General features: G+C 47.5%; 1 protein-coding gene and 2 non-coding genes across 3 annotated transcripts; 2 read left to right on the top strand and 1 right to left on the bottom strand.

Moving 5' to 3' along the window:
* The first annotated feature begins 38 nt into the window (after positions 1–38).
* NDUFA8 (NADH:ubiquinone oxidoreductase subunit A8) lies at positions 39–21,421 on the top strand. Its single transcript, XM_075560443.1, has 4 exons — positions 39–195; positions 9,305–9,468; positions 16,372–16,537; positions 21,102–21,421. The coding sequence occupies exons 1-4, from the start codon at positions 145–147 to the stop codon at positions 21,237–21,239; spliced, it is 519 nt and encodes a 172-aa protein (XP_075416558.1). The 5' UTR covers positions 39–144; the 3' UTR covers positions 21,240–21,421.
* On the top strand, positions 3,656–3,786 carry LOC142460594 (small nucleolar RNA SNORA38). The gene has a single exon (XR_012786772.1). It is a non-coding gene; the product is annotated as a small nucleolar RNA SNORA38 (small nucleolar RNA).
* LOC142460471 (U7 small nuclear RNA) lies at positions 6,276–6,336 on the bottom strand. Its single transcript, XR_012786671.1, has one exon. It is a non-coding gene; the product is annotated as a U7 small nuclear RNA (small nuclear RNA).
* Positions 21,422–22,236: the final 815 nt, after the last annotated feature.

The following is a 22,236-nucleotide window of genomic DNA, read 5'->3' as shown; positions in this document are numbered from 1 at the left end:
CGGTGGGTGGAGCAGTGCGCGTGCGTGCCGCCGGCCGCGCATGCGCAGCGCCTGTGTGGCCCTCTTTGGCGCTCGTAGGGGAGTTCAAGGAGACCGGGACGGGGCGACTGAGGGCACCTCGTCAGGGCCGGGGCAACAGCCAGCATGCCGGGGATAGTGGAGCTGCCCACTCTCGAGGAGCTGAAAGTGCAGGAGGTGAGGCTAGTCCGGAGGCCGGGCAAACGGGACCTAAGGCGGCAGCCTCCTGAGCCTGGGCCCAGGCCCAACTTTGCTTGGGTTCAGCAGACTGCGCCCCTGAACCGAGCCTTGGCCAGACACGTATAAAGGTCGAACCCCTGACGACCCCTCCACAGCACTGGGAGTCTCCCCACCCCCACCCCCATCCCACAGTGGCTCTGGGAACCCATTCCCACTACCTACCTCCCGACCTGCCTTGTTTACTATTTTGTTTGTTTTTAAAGTAAGCACCAACAAGACCACTTTACTTTTTGCTACTTCGTTACCCAAACGCGCCGGCGAAGTGAGGATAAAGCCCAGAGGCTCACAAGCAGGAGAGAGGCGGTCCCTTACAGCAGGGTCGCTGGTGCGGGGTGGACTGCAGCTAGGGGGCTGCAGAAAAAGGAGGCGATCCTCCAGCGGGCTCAGGCATCAGCGGTGGGGAGGTGATTCCACTTACCGCGTGTGCACAGGCAGTGGGAAACGGGGCCAGTTCCTGCTCCCAGGGGGTTGTAATCAGTCTAAGGGAGCGAAGGGGCAGTATACAATCCTGAGCCCCTGTGGTGGTGAGTTGGGATGCTAATGGCAAGGTCAGCAGCCCTGTGGGGGAGGAAGACAGGACTTCCTAACCTCTGTAAAGCAGTGGTTCTCAACCTTCCTAGGGCTGCGACCCTTTCTTGCACTTCCTCATGTGGTGGTGACCCCCAACCATAACATTATTTCTTTGCTACTTCATCACTATAATTTTGCTGCTCTTATGAATCAGGCAACCCCTCAAAGGTGTCACGACCCACAGGTTGAGAACCGCCACTGTAAAGCGTTCCAGTCTTGAAAATTCACAAGAGCAGTTATACCCTGCCCTATAGGGTCGCTCGCTATGAGTGGGCACTGACTGGATGGTAGTGGGTTTGTTTCTTTTTGGTTTGGAACTGTATCAAACTTTACTAGATGCCAAACAGGATGCATTCTTCCCTTGAGCTTCACCTCAACTCTATGAAATAACAATTGGTCTCTCCATGTCCTGGATAGGAAACAGACCCATGACCATAATTTGCCTGAGTGTGAGCCCAGGTGGTCGTGATTTTTAAATCTGTGCTTTTAAACTACTACACCTCAAGCCTATTGCCATTGAGTGGTTTCTGACACATAGCAACTATGCAGCTCTATAGGACAGGGTGGACCTGCCCTGCTCCGCCCCATAGGCTTCCAAGGCGATAAATCTGTATGGGCACAAACTTCATATCTTTCTCTCAAAGAGAAGCTGGTGGCTTTGAACCGCTGACCTTTAATTCAGAGCCAAGCGTCTAACCACTGTGCCCAAAGGGCTCCTTTTAAACAATTTTAAAAACAAAACTTACTGCCATTGAGCTGCTTGGGACTCAGCAACCCTGAAGGGCACAGTAGAATGGTCTCTTTGGCTTTCCAAACCTGGGGGCAGGCAGCCTCTTTTCCCCACAGAGTGACTGGTGGATTCAAACTACTGTCCTGTGGTTAGCAGCCCAACGCATAACCCACTAAGCCACCAGTTTAAAAGGACCTTGGGTATTTAAGGAGCCATGTGCTGTTTACCGTGACAGGTGTTGGTGGGAAGCAGGCTGCCTTGGAACCTAGAGCGATACCTCCGGCTGAGGACTGGGAAGTGCCCTCAAGGCCGTACTAGGTGGTTTGAACTTTACCCTGTAAGTGAGGGATAGACGACTGTAAGGCAGAGTGTCTACATTGAGAGCAAGGAGAGGAAGACTGAAGATTACATGCCAGAAATTCTATACCAGATAGTATGGACTGTTTCACATGCATTACCTTATAAAATCTTGATGTCACCTTAGGGACTTGCAGTGATAATGAAATCGTTAGTTGTGTTCAGGAAGTTTAATAGAAGGACATTTATTGAGAGGTGAGGGGATCCAGTCATTCTTGTCCTATGAAGCTGTGGGTGAACCTTGAGTTCAACCTTGTTGAAACAACTTCTTTTGGGTTCAGACAGCTAAGTTTCAACCTCATGTAAGTATTCTTTATTGGGCATAAATTTGATGGTAGATCTCCCACAGTTGAATTGAGAAGCAGATAATTACATAACTAATTAAAATGCAAGGTCCCAAATGATAAAGTGCTATGAAAGGGCAGGCATGGCTTAAGAGAAGGCTCTGAAGTTGGATCTAAACAGCTGTCTCTGTAAAAACTAAAATTAATAATCAAGGCGATCAAGCAATTTTAGATCCAACTTCAGAGCCTTCTCTTAAGCCATGCCTGAGGTGATTTCAGCAGTAAAATTCTAAGGCCATTGAGGTAACAGAGAAAGCATGTCTGGTGTCTAAGGTAAGACTTGGCGAAAGGATATTTGAAGTGTGACATTTCTGGACAGAGACAAGAATTCCCTGAGCAGAAGGTAGGATCTGAGCAATCGCTCTAAAACCAGATGAGTTTTGGTTTTGCCCTTTAGTGGACTGCAACTCATGCTCAAATAATGAAACTGTAGGATAGGGTAGAACTGCCCCTGTGAGTTTCCAAGACTAACTTTTTATGGGAGTAGAAAGCCGTGTCTTGCTCCTGTGCCGTGGCTGGTGGTTTTGAACTGCTGACTTTGCAGTTAGCAGCCCAGTGTGTAACCACTGCATGAAAGGTAAGGAGATGTGAAATGCAGAGGACAAAAGTGGGATCTGGGGATGGTGAGTTCAGTATCTCCGCAGAACAGCAAATAGTCTTGCTTGAAGTGTTGTTGCTAAGAAGACTGGCAAGATAGTTTGGATCCAGAAGTCTTGGAATACCAAGTTAAAAGTTTAGGCTTTTCCCTGATGAGGTAGTTAATTACAAGTTCTGCAGTTAGAACCTGCCAGAAAACTGAGGGTTTGTAGTCCCATGAAGATCTAGAGTCTATATTGAGGCAAACGAGAGGGGTCGGGGTAGAGACCAAAGCCCATATGTAGACAGCTGGACATCCTCTCACAGAAGGGTCACAAGGAAGGGATGAGTCAGCCAGGGGGAATTATAACAACAGTGGAACACACAACACTCCTAGTTTTTTAATGCTTCCTCCACCCCACTATGATGACCCCAGTTCTACCTTACAAATCCAGCTAGACCGGAGCATGTACACTGGTACAGCTGGAGCTCGACATGCCGAATCCAGGACAGATAAACTCCTCAGGAACAGTAATGGGAGTAGCGATACCAGGAGGAAGGTAGGGAGCGAAAGGGGGGACCGATCTCAGTGATTGACATAGAACATTTAGGGGGACAAATAACAGAAACATGGGTAAGGGAGACAGCAGATGGTGTAAGATAGGAAAACAATTTATCAAAGGTTCACGAGGGTGGGAGGGGAAAAGCTGATACCAAGGGCTCAAGTAGAAAGAACACGTTTTGAAAAATGATGGCAACATATGTATAAGTGTGCTTGATACAAGCGATATATGGATTGTTATACGAACTGTAAGAGCCATCCTCCTACAAAGGCGTGTCTGTGGTTCCCTGTCCTTGGACACGTAAGAATTGGAGGCAAAGAAATGTGGATTTGGAGAAGTTTGGGGCCAGCTTGCTCCTCGCAGGCTCCAGTGCCCCCATCCCACACTGAAAAAAAAAAGAACTGTAAGAGCCCCCCATTAAAATAATTAAAAAGATTTAGAGTCTCAGAAACCCACAGGGGCCATTCTCCTGTCCTACAGAGTCGCTTGTATCAGAATCCACCCAGTGGCAGTGAGAGCTCTGATCCAGGAGCCCTGGTGGCACAGGGGTTACAGGTTGGGCTGCTAACCACAAGGTCCACAGTTAGAAATGAGTGAGTTTGGGATTGGTAAGGCTGGTCCTTCGAAGGTGTTTGTTGCTACTTCTTTTCATAGGAATTGTATTTCAGAATGCTAGTTCTAGCAGCACTGAAGAGTGGCTTGACAAAGGAAACAGGAAAGCAGTGAGGCTCATTCTGGTGGCTGTTGGATAGTTGAGGAGCAGATTAATGGCCACAGTGCAGTGGGTGGCTGCTTACAGCGAGGAAAGAATGGATTTTGCAGTGGATTAGATGTTAGAAACAGGGACGGGAGAGAAGTAATGTCAGATTTGCCGCCAGAGCATAAGTAGGGGGAGTCAGAGAAGGAGCAAGTTTGAGGGTAAATTTAGACCTCACAGTTTAGACTTCATTGAATTTAGGGGACAAGGCTTACCCCCATGGAAGAAGTAAGTAATCAAAAGCTTTGGGCTGGAAATTTGTTGGACCAACTGACAATTTTGAGTTTAAAAAAATTCAAGACTAATATTTATGATCTACTGGACGGTCTATGTGGTAGGGGAGGAGCCCGGTGGACTCATTGGGTTAAGTGATGTACTGCTGACCACAGGTTATTTAAACCCTCCAACTGCTCCTCAGGAGGAAGACCAGATTCACAGTCTCGGAAACCCCTTATAGGGTCAGCACACATCAATATTGATCTGATGGCAGTGGGGGTTTGCTAAGTGAAGGAGGCTAAGTGGTGCAGTGGCTAAAGCACTGGGCTGCTGGCAGATGGGTGTTCAAACCCACAGGTCACTCCAGGGGAGAAAGACGTGACAGTCTGTGTGTGTAAAGAGTACAGCCTTGGAAATGCCGTGGCCCTGTTCTACTCGGCCCTGCAGGCTGAAGGTCACAATGAAAGTTGGAATCAACACAATGAAAGGGACTTGTTTTTAATTTTAAACACTTTTTTTCCATATGCACTCAGTGTAGTCTCATGATAGTTCCATAAAGTGAACAGTATTTTCCTTCCTTTCGCATAAATTAAGGAAGCTATAAGACCGCATAAATTAAGTATTATAAAACAAGTGCAGTTGTGATTTAAGGACAAGAACAGGCCTGGAAAATAAGCTTGGTTGTGGATTGTACGTCTGTGTCTGCAGACTGTGTACTGAAACCTGTGCTCTGCGGTGGTGTGTCTGGGAATGAGGAAGGACACGCACATGGTGTCGTTCTCAGACACAGGGAACTCGGCCTGGGTTTGAGAGGGGGTCATGGTAAGCCGCTGTGAAAGGGTCTTGTTTCTATTGGAATTTCTCCGTCTGGTGACATCTGAAGTTGTCACCTCAGTGATGGTGCTGCAGTAGGACAGGCCTACACTAGAGGCCAGCTCACCCTGTTCCGGTCCTGGGCCATCTTGATAATCGTTCCTGTTACTGTGCTTGTGGCCGCTGCGCACGTGGAGTTCCCTGCGCTCTGGCCACTCGTCTTTCAGCACTGTAGTGGACAGTAATCGGTTGAGACCTAAAAAGTGTTCGTGCCTAGTTTTCGGAAGCAGATCTCCAGACCTAGTCTGCCTTCGTCTGGAGCAGGGGTGCTCACACTTGGTCAGCATGCACGTCAAAGTGATCCTCCAGCTACAAAACTGCCAAACATCTATTTATTTTATTTATGTGTGTATTACATTTATCCATAAATGCATTGAGGATTCGTAATATGTGCAATGTATGTTTATGTACCTTGCATAACCGCATGAGTGCATATTGCACAACACAACACAATTAACTATGTGCATTTTTGGTCATGACCTGAGTTTACTCTAATGACTTGCACTGAATAGAATGAGCCAGGGATGCATAGTCCAGACAGGAGCTGCTGACAGCCAGCCTCAAGCACACTTCCAAGTGCTCACCAGTCATGGTGGAACAGTACTTGGATTTAATGATCTTTATGTGGGAATAGGCCGACTCGCATAAATAAGTCGAGCAGAATAATACAGTCAAGGAGGCAGCACATTTTCTCATGTTTGGGTACTTTCCCTCTGCGAGTAAGTTCCAGAACTCTTCGTGTGCTCTGGACTAAGCTGAATGTCGGTTTGTAGTGTCAAAATCTCCTGTTCCATATGAAAGTGATACTTTTTTGTTTTCTTCTTTGGTCCAGCTCCCCCACTCATTTTAATACCTTTTCTTACATTTAAGAGAAAAAAAAACAAGGTCGAAAAATTGGCGATAACTTAGCGTATCAGTTTTGCTGCACTTAGTGCAGTTGTTTGTGCATGCGTTTGACACCTGATTGGCTGTGCTTTATCAATTAAGTGACGGGATTGAGGATAGGCTTACGTCTTTTTTTTTTTTTTGGTGGGGGTGTTCTGGAAAAACCAGGAAACCTGCTAGACAAATTCTAAAAGAGCTGGAATACTTACGTCTGTTTTTTCAATGCCATGCGATTTACCCACACTGCATTTGCGATTGACTAGCAGATGGCGATCGACTGGCATTGAGCTCCCCTGGTCTGGAAGCTCTGTTGAGACGTATCTAGCATGATGACCCCTGCTGGTGTTTGAAACCCCGGTGCCGTGACTTTCTCATCCCCCAGAGACACGGTAACATGCAAGCCACTGGAACCTGACCAACTGCAAGACAGGTGGTGGGCAAGAAATTAAATATAGCTCATGTAGTGATTTTTAGTTAAAAATTCAAGGCTTGAGTCTTGATTTTTATTCTTGTAGCTTTTACTGGCTAGCTAAAACCAAAGCAAGCAACTGTGCATTCCTCAATTAGCCTAAATAAAACACTTCATTATACAAAACTGCAGTGTAACAATGATAGCTTTTAACAAATGGATTGGAATCATGATGGCAAATTTCACTTACACCATAATGTTATTTTTGCTTTAGCAATGTAACAGTTACAGTGCTAACAGAAGAGTCCTGGGTGTTGCAAAGCTGTTAATGCACTCAGCTCCTACCCAAGAGTTGGCGGTTCAAGTCCATCCAGAGACACCTCGGAAGAAAGGGCTTGCAACTGTGAAGCGCAGCACTAGTGTGACGCACGCAGGGGACCATTACCTCTGATTGCTGATTGTTCCGCATAGACGGAGGCATGCCTCGATTCACCTCTTACGGCATGTAAATTAGCAAAAGCAGCTTTCCTTACCTTCCCTCTTACTACGCTGGATAAAACCCCAAACCAAACTCCCTGCCATTGAGTCGATTCCGACCCGTAGCGACCCTCAGAGGGCAGAATAGAATGGGCCCCGTGGGTCTCTGAGACTGTAACCTTAGGGGGCCATCTCCTGCGGAGCAGCTCCACCGCAGACCCGTCGGCAAGCCCCGCAGCACCAGGCCTCCTCACGCTGATAGAGAGCTCACAAACAAAGCTGCACACTACACTGTGCCTTGCAGAAGGAAGTTGTACTCACTGGTGTTTCACATAAAACATAATCTGCTATTTTAGTTGCCGGCCTCTGTTACTTTTGTAGATTAATTAAAAAGAAGCCCGGCATTGTCAGCCTCTCTTGGTGGAATAAAACAAAGCCATTTAGGCTGGGTCAGACTGTCTCCCAGATCTGCACCACCAGCAGGTCTCCCACCTGCAGCACTTCCAAGTCGAGGCCAAGGCAAGGGTGCCTATTTTGACCGCTGTTAAGATTCGTCCTGGAGGTCTGGCTCAGCGCAAGAAGATAGGAGGAAGAGAAGAGACGCATATGATTTGTGTAGTTGGGTTTGTTGTTGTTTTCTTGGGGGCGGGGCATAGGTCTTGTATTGTGTTTCAGAATTGATGGGATTCAGTAACATGACTTGAGAGAAGACACACTGCAAACCGTAACAAATGAAAAATAAAATTGAAAACTACCTTGTTTTGATAGTATCAGAAATGCTAAATTATTGGGCCTCTGTTGAAAACAAAACTCCTGCCATCTAGAAGACAGTAAATCAATAAGTATAAGATATAAAAATATAGTCATATAAATTCAGATAGTGATAAATGCCAGGAAGAAACATAGACTGGTTTAATGAGCTAGAGTGATCGCTAGCGTTACCGTACATAAGATGCCTAGTGAAAGGGCCTTGAAGCGATGAGATTTGAGCAGAAATTGAATATACCAGTAATGAAAATTCCCATTCTCCCTTAGTTTTATATATGTCATCGCCATTGCGTCTATTCCAACTCGTAGTGACCCTTAAGCCAAAGTAGAATGGGTAGTGTGGGTTTCTGGGGCTCTAGCTCTTAGTGGAAGTAGAAGCCTCCTCTTTCCCGTGGATCAGCTGCTGCTTTTGAACCGCTGACTGTGTCCTTAGCAGTCCAACATGTTAACCCACTGTGCCACCAGGGCTCCAAAGATTTAATATATAATTAAAGTCAATGCAGTTCCGATACATAATGTTAGGAGGGGGGGTTAATAAGCTGGGAAAATAGCCTGGGCGATTTTTAAAAAGAAAAAATAATGATGATCCTTCCAGGTAACAAAGTGCAGCCATGACATAGCATGGTCTTGGCACCCAGAAAGGGGCTGCTAAGAAGAGGCCCGCAGGACCCTGCAGCACACACCGGCACTTCCCTGTGAATGGGTGGAATGCCAGTGTGGGGTCATGGTGTGGTTCCAGGGATAGAGGTCTTTGGGTATGCTGTAGGTTAGCAACCCAAACCAATAAAACCCACACTCACTGCTATCCCGTCAAGTCCGACTCGTAGCGACTAGTCACTGGGAAAGGACCTCATGTTTGCTAAGGTGGAGACCAGTGAAAGTGAGCAAGTTCCTCCACGCGGTGGGCTCCATCACACAGCAGTGCTCACGGACACACCAGAGATTGCTTCTGTAGTCCTCTGGATTTACATAGCTGTGTATCACTGCCTTGATCCCTGGAGAGGGAACTCGGCAGAGCTCCTAGAGTTGCTCCTAGAGTTGCGTCCTCCCTGCAGCCCAGAGGCTCCCATTCCCCTCCGGGGCGCCACTCCCTAACAGAAAGTTCTCATGCGCGGGTCCACTAGGGCTGCCATCTCCTCGTCTCAAAAGTGGACATAGTGGCGTCACTTTGGAAGCCCCAGGTGAGGCCAATGGTTAACACACCCACTGCTCACTGAAAAGTTGGTGGATCGAGTCCACCCAGAGGTGCCTCAAGAAAGGCCATAGCACACGTAGAAATGCCATGGCTTGGAGTCAACTTAGCTGCTGTGTTTGTTTGTTTTCACATCAGTTTAATGAGGCTTTTGAAGATGAAGTAAATACTTTGTGTGGAAGAGCTTTGGGATCGCTAAATCCTCCAGGGTTCCTATAGGGATATCCCCCATCCTGCCTTCTCCTTCATGTTCTTGGGAAAGCAGAACCTGTGTGCGCACGCCCACTGTGTGGCCTGCTTGTCACGCCTGGTCTCTCCCATTGCTGCAGGTGAAGGTCAGCTCTGCCGTGCTGAAGGCTGCCGCCCACCACTATGGCGCCCAGTGCGACAAGGCCAACAAGGAGTTCATGCTCTGCCGCTGGGAAGAGAAAGACCCGCGGCGGTGTCTAGAGGAAGGCAAGCTTGTCAACCAGTGTGCTTTGGACTTCTTTAGGTAAAACTCTTTCTACCTCAATGCCAGTTTGAAACAGCACAGTGTGCTCATCTCAGTGAAGGTCCAGCTAATTCAACGGAAGGATAATTTCAGTGACCAGTTTTGGTAGGAAATGCATAGACTTTGAAATCAGATAGATCAAGGTAAACATTTAATAAGCAATATAATTATTTTTATTGGGGTCTTCATTTGGCCACTTCTTTAATCTCCGTGAATCATGATTTCTGAATCTTCGTATAGCTGTCATCTACAAGATTGTGAAGTCACGGTGCTTCTCCGCACGCATTTGTTAGCTGCATCCCTTGCAGCTAATATTGTTATCGTTACTGCCGAGCACGTTATGATAGAAGGGAATTGTGTTCAAAGTCAAGTGTGTAGCTAGGCCACTGTGTTTGATAATTTAATGTTTGTTTGTTTTTTAAATCGTATGAAGTTGTAGAAATGACACTTCTCTGTATTAGTTAAAACACTATTAAAATGGACAGAAACACAACTAAAACTCACGAGACTACAAAGTCCAGAAATAGAAGTGGCAACTGTCTCAGGTGGATCCAAGGGCTTAAATAATTTCACAACTACTTACTGTCTTTTTGCCTCTCCTCTCCCCGCACCCCCCTAAGCCCATCTCCTAGCACTGCTTTTCTTTGTTGACCTCCTTCTCAAAGTCTCTTCATTTACTGTAGCAGAAGGACCACTAGCCCGCCAAGCTGTTAGTCTGACTGAGCAAGCCTAGACAGAGTGGCCCTCCAGAGGTCCAGGCCTGAGTCTGGTGGCCTCAGCTGATTGGCTTGGTGTGCATGTGTTTGAACCAGATGTGTTTCAAGTTCCACAAGGCTCTGGTTGGTCAGGCCAGAGGTAGAGTGGGAGTTGGGTGGTTTGTCCCAGAAGACGTCACTAAGGGACAAGAAGGGGTTCTTTCCCTAAAGAGAAATTAGAAAGGATGTAACTGAAGAGCCAGCGTGACAGCTGTCTAGGCAAAACCCACTGATGTCCATCCACCACAGTAATGTGCGTGGAGATAATCAAGTGCCGGAGCACATCCTTGTTTTCCTTATTGTCCACATACAATATGATTCCTGCGGTTTTAATTCACTTTGCCTTGTACAGACATATTGGGACATTTATTCAAATCAGTACATAGTTTTCACGAGCATCATTTTTCTTGTCTATAATACTCTGTCAGTGGATTAACCGTAATATGCCCGACTAGTTTCTTACTGCTATGGATAACTGTAGTGATTGCCTTTGTATATAGTTGCTTTTTTACTTTTTTTTTAAGCTTGTATTTATTTATTTAAAACAATTTATTAGGGGCTCATACAACTCTTACCACAGTCCATACATATACATACATCAATTGTATAAAGCACATCTGTACATTCTTTGCCCTAATCATTTTTTTTTTCTCCTCTTTTCTTTTTTTACATTTTATTAGGGACTCATACAACTCTTATCACAATCCATACATATACATACATCAGTTGTATAACGCACATCCATACATTCCCTGCCCCAATCATTCTCAAAGCATTTGCTCTCCACTTAAGCCCTTTGCATCAGGTCCTCTTTCTTTTTTTCCCCTCCTTCCCCGCTCTCCCCTCCCTCATGTGCCCTTGGTAATTCATACATCGTTATTTTGTCATATCTTTCCCTATCCGGAGTCTCCCTTCCCCCCTTCTCTGCCGTCCCTCTCCCAGGGAGGAGGTCACATGTGGATCCTTGTAATCAGTTCCCCCTTTCCAACCCACTCACCCTCCACTCTCCCAGCATCGCCCCTCACACCCTTGGTCCTGAAGGTATCATCCACCCTGGATTCCCTGTGCCTCCAGCCCTCATATGTACCATTGTACAACCTCTGCCCTATCCAGCCCTGCGAGGTAGAATTTGGATCATGGTAGTTGGGGGGAGGAAGCATCCAGGATCTGGGGGAAAGCTGTGTTCTTCATTGGTACTACCTTGCACCCTAATTAACCCATCTCCTCTCCTAAACCCCTCTATGAGGGGATCTCCATTGGCCGACACTTGGGCCTTGGGTCTCCACTCTGCACTTCCCCCTTCATTCAATATGGTATATATATATATATATATATATATATATACACACACACACACACACACACACACACACACATATATATACATATACACACATATATCTTTTTTTTTTTTTTGCATGATGCCTTATACCTGGTCCCTTTGGCACCTTGTGATCGCACTGGACGGTGTGCTTCTTCCATGTGGGCTTTTTTGCTTCTGAGCTAGATGGTCGCTTGTTCACCTTCAAGCCTTTAAGACCCCAGACACTATTTCTTTTGATAGCCGGGCACCATCAGCTTTCTTCACCACATTTGCTTATGCACCCATTTGTCTTCAGCGATCCTATCATGAAGGTGTGCAGTCAATGATATGATTTTTTGTTCTTTGATGCCTGATAACTGATCCCTTCGGGACCACTCGATCACACAGGCTGGTGTGCTTCTTCCATGTGGACTTTGTTGCTTCTGGGCTAGATGGCCGCTTGTTTATCTTCAAGCCTTTAAGACCCCAGTCACTATCTCTTTTGATAGCCGGGCACCATCAGCTTTCTTCACCACATTTACTTGTTCACCCACTTTGGCTCCAGCAGTTGTGTCGGGAGAGTGAGCATCATAGAGTTCCAATTTAGTAAAAGAAAGTATTCGTGCATTGAGGGAGTGTTTGAGTAGAGGCCCAAGGTCCTTCCGCCACCTTAATACTTGACCTATAAATATAGACACACAGATCTATTTCCCCATCTTCCTATATATATTTGCATGTACATGTCTTTGTCTAGACCTCCATGAATGCCCTTTGACTCCTAGTTCTTTCCTCCATCTCCCTTGACTTTCCTCCTGCCCTACTACCATGCTTTGTCACCACCTAGGCTAGAGTATACCTCTTCTCTAAGCAACCTTACCCTTGATCATTTCCCACCATGCCTGCCACACCCCCCTCTCTACCATTTTGTGTCCCATGTTGTTCCCTTGTCCCTGTGTTTGTTAACACCGCTTCCTTACCCCTCCTACCCCCCCACCCCAAGTCCCCCTGGAACTGTCGGTCCCGTTGTTTTTCCTCCAGATAGTTCATCCAGCCTGTCCTATTCAGACAGACCTGTGGAGACACTAACATGCACGAAAATAAGACAGAGGAAAACAAAGCAACAGTATACAACCAGACAACAAAACAACAAAAACAAACCACTGACAAAGAACAGAACAAAACAGTTCACAAGAGAAAAGCTTGTAGTTAGTTCAGGGATCGTTTGCTGGCCCTTAGGAGTGTTTTCCAGTCCAGTCTGTTGGGGCACCACGCCCTGGCCCCAAAGTCTACTTTCAGCATTCCCTGGGGACCTTGCCACTCCATTCCCTTGCTGTTCTGCTGCACTCCCCCAGTGATTTGCCTCGGTGTGGTGGGATCAGGTCAGGTGCAATCCCACACTGGGTTTCTGGTGCTGTCCCCTGTATCGCCCTTGGTCACTGAGGGGCATCATGTCTCATAGTGGGGCCAGCCATGTTGTTCTCTCTGTGGACTGGCTGCTCTACTCAGGAACATCATCCTCACGGCCTGGTGGGCCAGGCTGTGTTCCACTCTCTCCTCCTGCCCCTTCATCTGCTCCCATGTGCTCTGATCAGATGTGTTCATCTCCCGGAGCTGCAGAGTCAATGTCGTCCTTTGAACAAATTCTTTTTGTGGGAGGGGCAGGAATCCACTTAGTTTATGGTGCTGGGGCCAGCCTCCCAGACCTCTCCACTGGTTCCCTACTCCATGCCGGGATGTTGCATTCACACCTTGCGGCACTGGGTTGAAGTCTGGTCCCACTTTCCCTGTGGAGAGCTTTTTTACTTTTTAATGGATTCTTTGGTTTACATCACTAGCAGTGAGGTTATTGTATCAAAGGCTTTGAAAATTACTTAGGATTCGTGAACTGCGCTGTCATATTTCCTTAGTTTGATCGGTGTATGCTGGCCTCAGCACTGTACCCTAGGGCCACAAACTCAGCACGTTACACAGTATTTCACAGTGCCTGGTAGCTACAGAAAAGCATTTTCTTCTTGCTTGAATTTGCATTGAATTGATAACCACAGCAAAGTCTGTTTGGTTTTAAGTTTTGTTTTCTAGGGAACTTTGGCTCAGAGATAGGACTGTGAGACACGGGAGGTGCTGCGGTAAGGCAGACTCCTAGAGCGCTTCCCTCCACCAGAGGAGTCTCTCACCGCAGTGGGTCAGGATGGATGCGGCGGTGCGTGTGGTGTGTCGACCATTTGTTTGTTTGTTTGGTTTTGGTTTTTTATGCTATAGTTGCTGGTGGAGGCACTGGGAAGTAAGTATTGGGGTGTAGGTGTCACAGTCAAGAACAAGGTGGTGTTGGCCCTTCCTCCTGGGCTGCAGCTCATTGGAAAGGATAGCTCAGTCCCAGCATGGTTCTCATGTAGGTTAGGTGGGTTTGTACTATGGAAATCCAGGTCACTGAGGTTAGAGGAACTCAGCAGAACGCCCTAGGCCCCTGATCCCTACCTGCTACAGCCCCTTGCCCTTGCCCTGTGTGGGTAGGAAACCTGGAAGGGCACCAAGGGACTGGTGATGTTAGTTGCCCCTTAGAGGGGAAATGAGTAGCTACAACGGGAACCTGAGTTTTCACTGCATGATACTCTTGCCTCCTCTTCCCCTCCTGCTTTGTTTGTTTTCCTGAAAAAGCAAAAGCTTCATTGTATTTTAGGATGATGTGAGAGTACAGATTCCCCATGACGATGACAGTTTGACTCAGTTTTATCCATATTGACTTCCCATTTCCAAAGACTTATCATGTGACATACCATAACCAAAATGCAATTAAAAAATTTGTTTAGTGTGATTCGGATGAAAGGTTACAGAGAAAATTGGTTTTTCATTAACCATTCAAACACACTTTGATTCATGACACTGATTTCAATCCCCACAATGTAACTGCGCTGATCTCATTGTTTCTGTGCTTACCTTTCCATGGGCTCTCTTTCTCGTTCCTTCCTGCCTGCTGAGTGAGCTCTGTCCCTGGGAGCATGCTGCCCTTTTTATCTCACATGGTGTATTAGTCCAAGGAGTGTGCCTCGCTCTGGTGTTACTGTTTATCTGACGGGCCTTTCTGTCGTCGGGCTCGAAGTTGAGTCAGAGAGGTGAGTTCCTGTCCAGTCCTGACAGGTGTGTAAGGGCCATCGTTTTGAAGGCTCCCTCAGTCTCTGTCAGACCAAGAAGCTTGGTGTTGTTTTAAAAATTATTTTTAGCTTTATCCATCTTTTTCTCTTACTGTATCCTGGATCTCCTCTTGTAATCCTTTCAGAGCAGTCAGGAGTGGTAGCCGGGTACCATCTAGTTCTTCTGGTCTTATGGTCCTGGAGGCTGGGCCTCGCATGGTTCCTTAGTCCTTTGCACCGATGGTGGCCTGTGCCTTTGATTTTCTTCCTTCTTGCTTGGAATGGGGGAAACACAATGGTTGTGCATTAGATAGCTGCTTACAAATTCTAAAATGCAATTTATACGCCTCTAATGCACGTGTTCACCTAGTGCTGGCTTGTCAGGCTTTTCTTTCTTTGAAATAGGTAGTATTCTTTTGAGCCTTTCACTTTTTTTCTGAGGACAGTCCGCCCCGCCCCGGGAGCCTTTTACTTTTTAAAGCAAAGAAAAGGTTTCACTGCTGTGGTAAGAGACTGAAACCTTGGAAAGGAGACTTTGTCTAATTCACTTCACCTCTGAAGTCCTTAGTGTTGTCAGCTGTGAAGTGAGCGCAGTTGCCTCCGGAGGCCATCTCTGGGGTGCTTCCTTGGGCAGGTTAAGTAAGGCTTGGGGGTTGTTTGTGCGGCTAGAGTCCTGGAATGTTGCAAACAAATACTCCAGAATTATTCTTTTGGGGGAGGAGCTGCTCTAAATTTCTTCCACTGCCTCTGATATGCTTTTTCATGAAATAATGGTGTTTTATTCTTACTTTACTTTGCGTTTGTTTGATTGTTAGCGAGCTTGAATGGAGAGTGAAGGGAAATATTACAAACTAACTGAAGTATCCATTTTACATTAAGGTGCCTCCCCACCACACACACACTCTTTTTCATTTTGTTTAATTTGAATCCCATTCTTTTCTGATAGGCGAAATGAATGAAGCGCTACCCACTTCTTAATCGAGAACACCAAATGCACTTGAGCTGCCTTCTGGATGGCAAGGACTCCATCTCCGTGCTTGTGCTCGGTGGCTTGCTGGCTTCCTTTGCTCCGTGCAATAGCAGAATGAGGTTGCATTTTTGAGGCTTGAGGGGCAGTTTGGCTGTGTATTTTTTCTATTTGCTTTTTGGTTAGCTTACTTACTTGCTTTTTATCATTCCTGACGTCTGTCTGCATGGCCTCCTGTGATTGTGCTGCCATCTCTCCTCGAGCCCCTGCCCTGATCTGTATGTAGAGTTCCATCACGGGGGACCGGGACTAAATAGGCCCCAGGTGAGGAACTCCTTGCTGATACAGTACAGGTAGTACATGTACACGCAGATATAGTCTTGGCCTTTCTTTTTGTATTTGCTATATAAAGCAGTTTCTGTTCCTTAAAGTGTCCTTGTTTACTTTAAGTTGTCTTGTAAGTAAGGTGGGAGTATTTACTCAGCTTTTCCATTCAAAGAACGAGGTAATCTGTTTGGGCCTGTACTGCTTTCCCCACTTTTCCGTTTGCAGGGTTTTGCGCTGCTGTAACCCTGCCCTCGATGAGATGGATGGACACAGCGGCTGCAACAATAGGCTCCCACGTAGCGACAGTTGTGAGGATGGTGCAGGACCAGGCAGGGTTTCGTTCTGTTGCACCTAAGGGTGGTTATGAGCTGGAACTGGCTCGAGGGCACTCAGTCACACACTAACCCAGCCCTCCTTTTCCAGGCAGATCAAGCGTCACTGTGCGGAGCCTTTTACAGAGTATTGGACCTGCATCGATTATTCCGGCCTGCAGCTATTCCGTCACTGTCGCAAACAGCAGGCCAAGTTTGACGGGTGTGTGCTGGACAAACTGGGCTGGGTGCGCCCTGACCTGGGAGAGCTGTCAAAGGTAACTGAAATCAAGTACACTGCCTCTGTTGCAGTGGTTCCACTCTGACCGTGGGCTGGGCAAGGCAGACACTGGTCAAGAGAGAGCCCTGGGAGCAGATGAGGTGTGAGAAATCCCAGTTTCCCGAACAGGCTAATTAGCAAATGATTAAACACAATCCAGAGGGAGTTTATTGCATAGAAATATTTCTTGAAGTAGATCTTGTGGCATGTGCAGATTTGTTTTTGGTTAATTGGCTCATTAAAGAGCGGGAGAGAGTAGAGGTGATAAACACAAAGCGAGGGCACCGCCATCTGCACACATCACTGAGGGGCTGTAGAATTCAGTGCAGAGTGTGATCTGGGCTTATGCTGGCTCTTTTATAGCTAAGATCGTAAAAAGGTGCTTGCCTGCTGTAACTTGGTGTTTTTCCTACACTTGAAGATTGTGTTTCGCTGGTGGTACCACCATCTGTTGAGACGTCAGAACTAGAAACGTGGATGCCTTCATTCTCCCCTCCCCTTCCTTCTCGCTCCGTCACTGCCATAGAGTTGATTCCAACGGTAGCCCGGGCCCTTTGGTGTGTGGAAGCTGCGCATCTTCGCAGGAGCACACAGCCTCGTCTTTCTCCTGCAGAGCGTCCTGGGGGCTGTGGGCTGCTGCCCTTCCGTTAGCTGTCCGTCGCGTAGCCTCCCTTCTGCCTCTAGCAACTCACCTGTTTCTACCAATTAGCCTGCCCTGGGATAGCCTCTGCCGGTGTCTTCCTTCCCACCAGGACGTCTTAGCCTGGGCCCCACGAGCTCCTCGCAGGAGAGGGTGACTCGGTGTCAGCTTTAGAAGACAGGGCGTCCCTTAAATCCAAAGAATTTAGGATATGACCACATGGTCACTGTAGGAATGACGTGGGAAAGAAATGTCACTTAAGACCTTTCAGGACTTCCCCGTTGCTTATAAGAGAAAGCATCTTTTCTGTACCGTGGCATGCCAGGCCCTTGAAGAGCCGAGCCTTCCCTGCTTCTTGTGCCTCTCGGCCATGCGTTCCGAGGGGAGAGCACGGTGGCAACGCTGAGAGGGTAAAGCTCAGGGTGTGAAACAAGAGATTTTACTCTGGGCTCCACTGCTTGGTGGCTCTGGAATCGTGAACAGATTGTACGCTGTGTCCAGCCCTCCTGCATCCACAGGCTGGAGCTGCTAATGCGTATGTCTGGGTGAGGATCAGGTAAGTGAGCCCTTGGGAGCATCGCGCCGGCCCCAGGGACCCAGCGTTAGCTTCCCTCCGCTGTGTGTAGCCTCTGGGGAGAGTCAGGCTCAAGACAGAGAATGATTTAGCAGTTTGGGGATTTCAGAAAATATCTGATGATCCAGATAACTTCTTTTGAGGCACTGAACAAGTTAAGTATTTCCTAATTCTAAGTTGGAGTATAGTGGAACGTACATATTTAACAAAAACAGTGCCTTTTTTCCCTCTTCGCTTTTGTCTCTCATGGAAGCAGAGTGAGAAATCCTATTATTTAAAAGGTACATTTTCTGAGGGGCTTTGTAAAGTTCATGGAAAATTTCCATGGTATTTTATCTCACTTTTGTCACAAATTTTTGAAGCTCCTCGATTCTGCTGAATCTTTGCTTTGACATTTAAAAACTGTAATGCTATAATAATAGTAATAATAAAAGAAAAAGCAGATGTTACTGTCTTAACTTAAAAAAAATTGATTTCTTTAAGAGGATGTGTCTGTTTTTTAATACTTAACTCTAATGTCTAACCCTTTAGAAAGGTGACAGCCAAGGAGAGCCATGACCCTCAGCTTCCTTTGCTTTTTTTTTTTTTTTTGCAGCTCCGCTTCCTTTGGCCTGCCCTTCCCTGCGGGCTTTCCCTGCTGAATCCCCCGCTCTCTCCGCTAGTCTCCACTCCTCTGTGCCTTCCTGGACTTGGAATTGCCTTCTCTCTCATCATCCTGCCCACCAGGCAGTCGTACTCAAAACACCTTAGGAGCACCTATGCAGCAGGCCCGCCAGGCAGTCATACTGAAAACACCTTAGGAGCACCTACTATGCAGCAGGCCCGCCAGGCAGTCGTACTGAAAACACCTTAGGAGCACCTACTATGCAGCAGGCCCTCCAGGCAGTCGTACTGAAAACACCTTAGGAGCACCTACTATGCAGCAGGCCCTCCAGGCAGTCGTACTGAAAACACCTTAGGAGCACCTACTATGCAGCAGGCCCTTGTGTGTCACAGTCACTCATCAGTCAGTAAGCCCACTCAAGGTTAGATATCCTTGCTCAGGACCCTTTGCCTACTAAGTCGTTCCAACACGTGCTTTTGCTCCTGGGAGGATTGTGGAGAAGAGGAAGTTGCTTTATTGCTGTTTCTGATGGTAAAAATAATGCCTGCCCATTGTGAACACTTCAGTAAATACCAAGAAGGCTATAAAAGAAAAGAAATACCAGCTCCAGGCAGCCTACCCAGAGGCAACCCCCAGTGGTTTGTGTTTGTGTGCTTATCCGCCCACACCTTTTCTATCCACCGTCATTTTCTTTTTAAAAAATCCTCTTATTACACACCTTTGAGAAGCATAGTCCCACGTGTAGTGTAGTGGATACTATAGTGGATACGTGGAGTCCCTTGAAAGAGCTCGCAGTACCCACTGGAGGGATCTGCGGTTGCGCTATTCAGCAATAAGGAGCCACTAGTGATCTCTAACGGTGGCAGAGAAGTGGGAAAATGCCTTTGAAAACACAGGAAAAACCACTCTGGGCTCCTAGTCAGGAGACTTGTGTTAAACCAAGACAGTCCTGACACTTGGCCACTGTGTACATGAAAGCTCTGCTCACGAGAAAGAGTTTCTGAAAGTGTGCGTGCATGTCTGTATCTGGTCACACTACAGGGTAGCCGCGGTGACAGCACGCAGGTGCAAGCTGAAAGGCTGCTGGTTTGAAGCCACCAGCTGTTTCCACGTAGATTGATAGCCGGGGGATGGATCATGTGCAGCAGTTCTTCTCTGTTCTGCGTGGTCGACCCGATGGCGGCGGGGTGCTGGGGCTTGAGTTCTGTAACTGTAGCAGACTATTGATAACTGCAGCATCGTGTCTTTTCACTGCTCTGGCTCTGTTTCTTCATCTTTACAATGAGAGCAACTTCTGCTGGCTTCTGGACGGGTTTTTGTGAGCATCAGCTCACAATACGGGTGCAAACATCTTTCATCTCCCTCTCTGTTGCCTTAGTTCAGTACTTCGCCTTCTTGTCTGATCTGTTGACTCCTCTTTTCAGTCTGCTCTTGCCCCTCTCCAGTCTGGCGGAGGCAACCCTTTGCAGTCTACGGACTTGCTTGCTTTACTGCCCTGCCTCGGTGACAACTGCTCCCAGCAGGCTGCCATCCCAGTGTGTTCGTGTATCATTCCGTACCCTTCCCTTTCAAGCCCCTGCTAACAGTGGTTGAATGTTCTCTAAACATTCAGGGGAGTTTTGCATTGATTGCTGGTGTATTTGTTAACTAGGTGAGCCAGTGAACCTCTGCAAAATGACCTTGGGAGGTGAGGATGAAGATAAGATGCAGTCATGGGCTCGCCTTGCTGTAAGCAGAGTCTGTGCCTGACTAGGTGCCTGTCCCATGCCACTCTGCATCCAGCCTTTGCTTCATGTATTCTGAAGACACACATGTCTTCTTGGGGACCATTTTTCTGCATGGATAGCTTTCCCCTCTAATCTTCTAGCTAGCTCGTGTCCGTCCTGACTCAGCAGTCGACCAGCCTACAACTGAACCGAGCAGGGCCTGGCCCTGGCCGTCGCATGATTGCAGCTGTGTTGGCACCCGTCACTGCAGCCGCTGGCTCAGTCTGTCTCCTTCGGAGTCGTCCCCTTTTTCACAGACTGCCGTTCCAAGCCTGACGCCCTAGTCCTCTTGATGAGATGTACAACGTCTTGCCATCCTGGCTTCCGAGGAGCATTCTGGCTGTATTCCTTCCCAGACAGATTTGCCTGTTTGGCAGCTCCTGCATATCCGGGGCTCTTCACTGACACAGATGCAACATTCATCCTCATTCCTCCTCACTGGTTGTCCAGTTTCCACGTGCATCTGGGGCACTTGGAAATACCAGGACATGCTCAGGCACATCTTAGCCCTCAAAGTGACATTTCCGATTGTTAGCACTTTAAGGAGCCTCATGCAGCAGATTTGCCTCGTGCAGTGTGTCATTTGATTTCTTGTCGGCTGCTTCCCGTTGGCGGATTGCGGTGGCCCCAGCCCTTTCCCTCAGGATGGTAAGATGTGCAGAGGCTTTGCTCCCAGGAGCATCACTAGGTCGGAAGTCTTCATTGATAGACTTGCCTGTCTCCCTTACTAGGCGGAGAACCACCCGTTGAGGACTAGTGTATATCGTGTTCCTTTATGTAGCCCTTACTTCTGCCACGTGGGGGACACACATAGGTTTTTGTAAACGTCTGTTCCAGCGTGAAGTGTCTACCTGTGATTTGCCAGGCTTTCAACTAGTCGTAATTGGGGCAACAGAGCAGAGGCAGCATGAGGAATCACGTTCATGGTCACCGACAGTGCCGCCTAACTTTCACCTTGGCTTCTTGTTACCTCACCAGGTCACCAAAGTAAAAACAGATCGACCTTTACCTGAGAATCCCTATCACTCAAGAGCGAGACCAGAGCCCAACGCGGAGATTGAAGGAGACCTGAAGCCTGCCAAATACGGCAGCCGCTTTTTTTTCTGGACCATGTGAGGATGGGTCTGTGGCCCTTGCTCAGTCACGTCACACGCCTGGACGACAACTGATGCACATGCCTGTGCACCTCGCATTGTCTGATAGTGTGTTCTTTCCGGGATCACACACACAAACGTTAATTTATGTGACTTGGCAGTTATTCTATACCATTTCCTGGCCATTAAAAATTTTAAAGGAAACAGTTGTATTTTATTGTGTTTTTTATGTAACCTTCTGGCCTTTAAAGAGGACTTCCCCTTGCTTTTTCTTGCGATCCTGCCTGTTCCTCTCTCTCTGGTCTAAGGTCTAAGGAGACCGTGCCCAGTGTGGCAGGGCAGGCACACTGGGTTGTGGAGAAATGGCTGTGGAAAGGGGAGGTCTTCAGGGCCTAGGCTCACACTTGCTTTCTTCACATCCAACAACCCAACAAACCCATTTCCCTGAAGGTCATACAAGGGCAGCATGTAGAACAGGCGAGGTGAAGACATGTTTGAGCCTTTGACACGGGTGGGGCCTCCTGGCTGAGTCGTATGCACTTTTGCTCAACGTTTCTTAAAGAACCCAGCTTCCACCACTTCCCCTTGGTCTCCCATCCTCAAGCATTATAACCCAGATGTTTTTCCTGATAGGCCAGGGAGCTGGAGGCCGAACTCCCAGCTCCAAAGCCAGGAAGTGGGGAGGTCTGAGTGTCAATTCCAACCTTGGGTGTGTTCCTTAACCTCTTACAAGAGGTTGAATTTGAGGACAAACGAAAGGGAGCATGCTTATCTACCTCCTGGGCAGGTTAAAGCCTCAAGTGTTTATAAAGCAGCTTGGTTCAAAGCACTGCTAATGCCCCCCCCCCCCCCACTGAAGTCCTTGTTCATGACTAGGCTGCTTCCTCCACATATGACGGTGATAGCACCTTCTTCTTGTGGCCTTAAATCCCTTTTGACCCTAGTAAGTCACCTCAACTCCGTGGGCCTTCGCTTCTCATTTGCAGAGCTCTAGAAAGTAAAATAGTTGAATACAAGTC

Source organism: Tenrec ecaudatus, chromosome 10 (assembly GCF_050624435.1).
Source record: "Tenrec ecaudatus isolate mTenEca1 chromosome 10, mTenEca1.hap1, whole genome shotgun sequence".
Lineage (NCBI taxonomy): Eukaryota > Metazoa > Chordata > Mammalia > Afrosoricida > Tenrecidae > Tenrec > Tenrec ecaudatus.
Note: the sequence above shows the minus strand (reverse complement) of the source record. Positions and strands in the feature narration are given on the sequence as shown.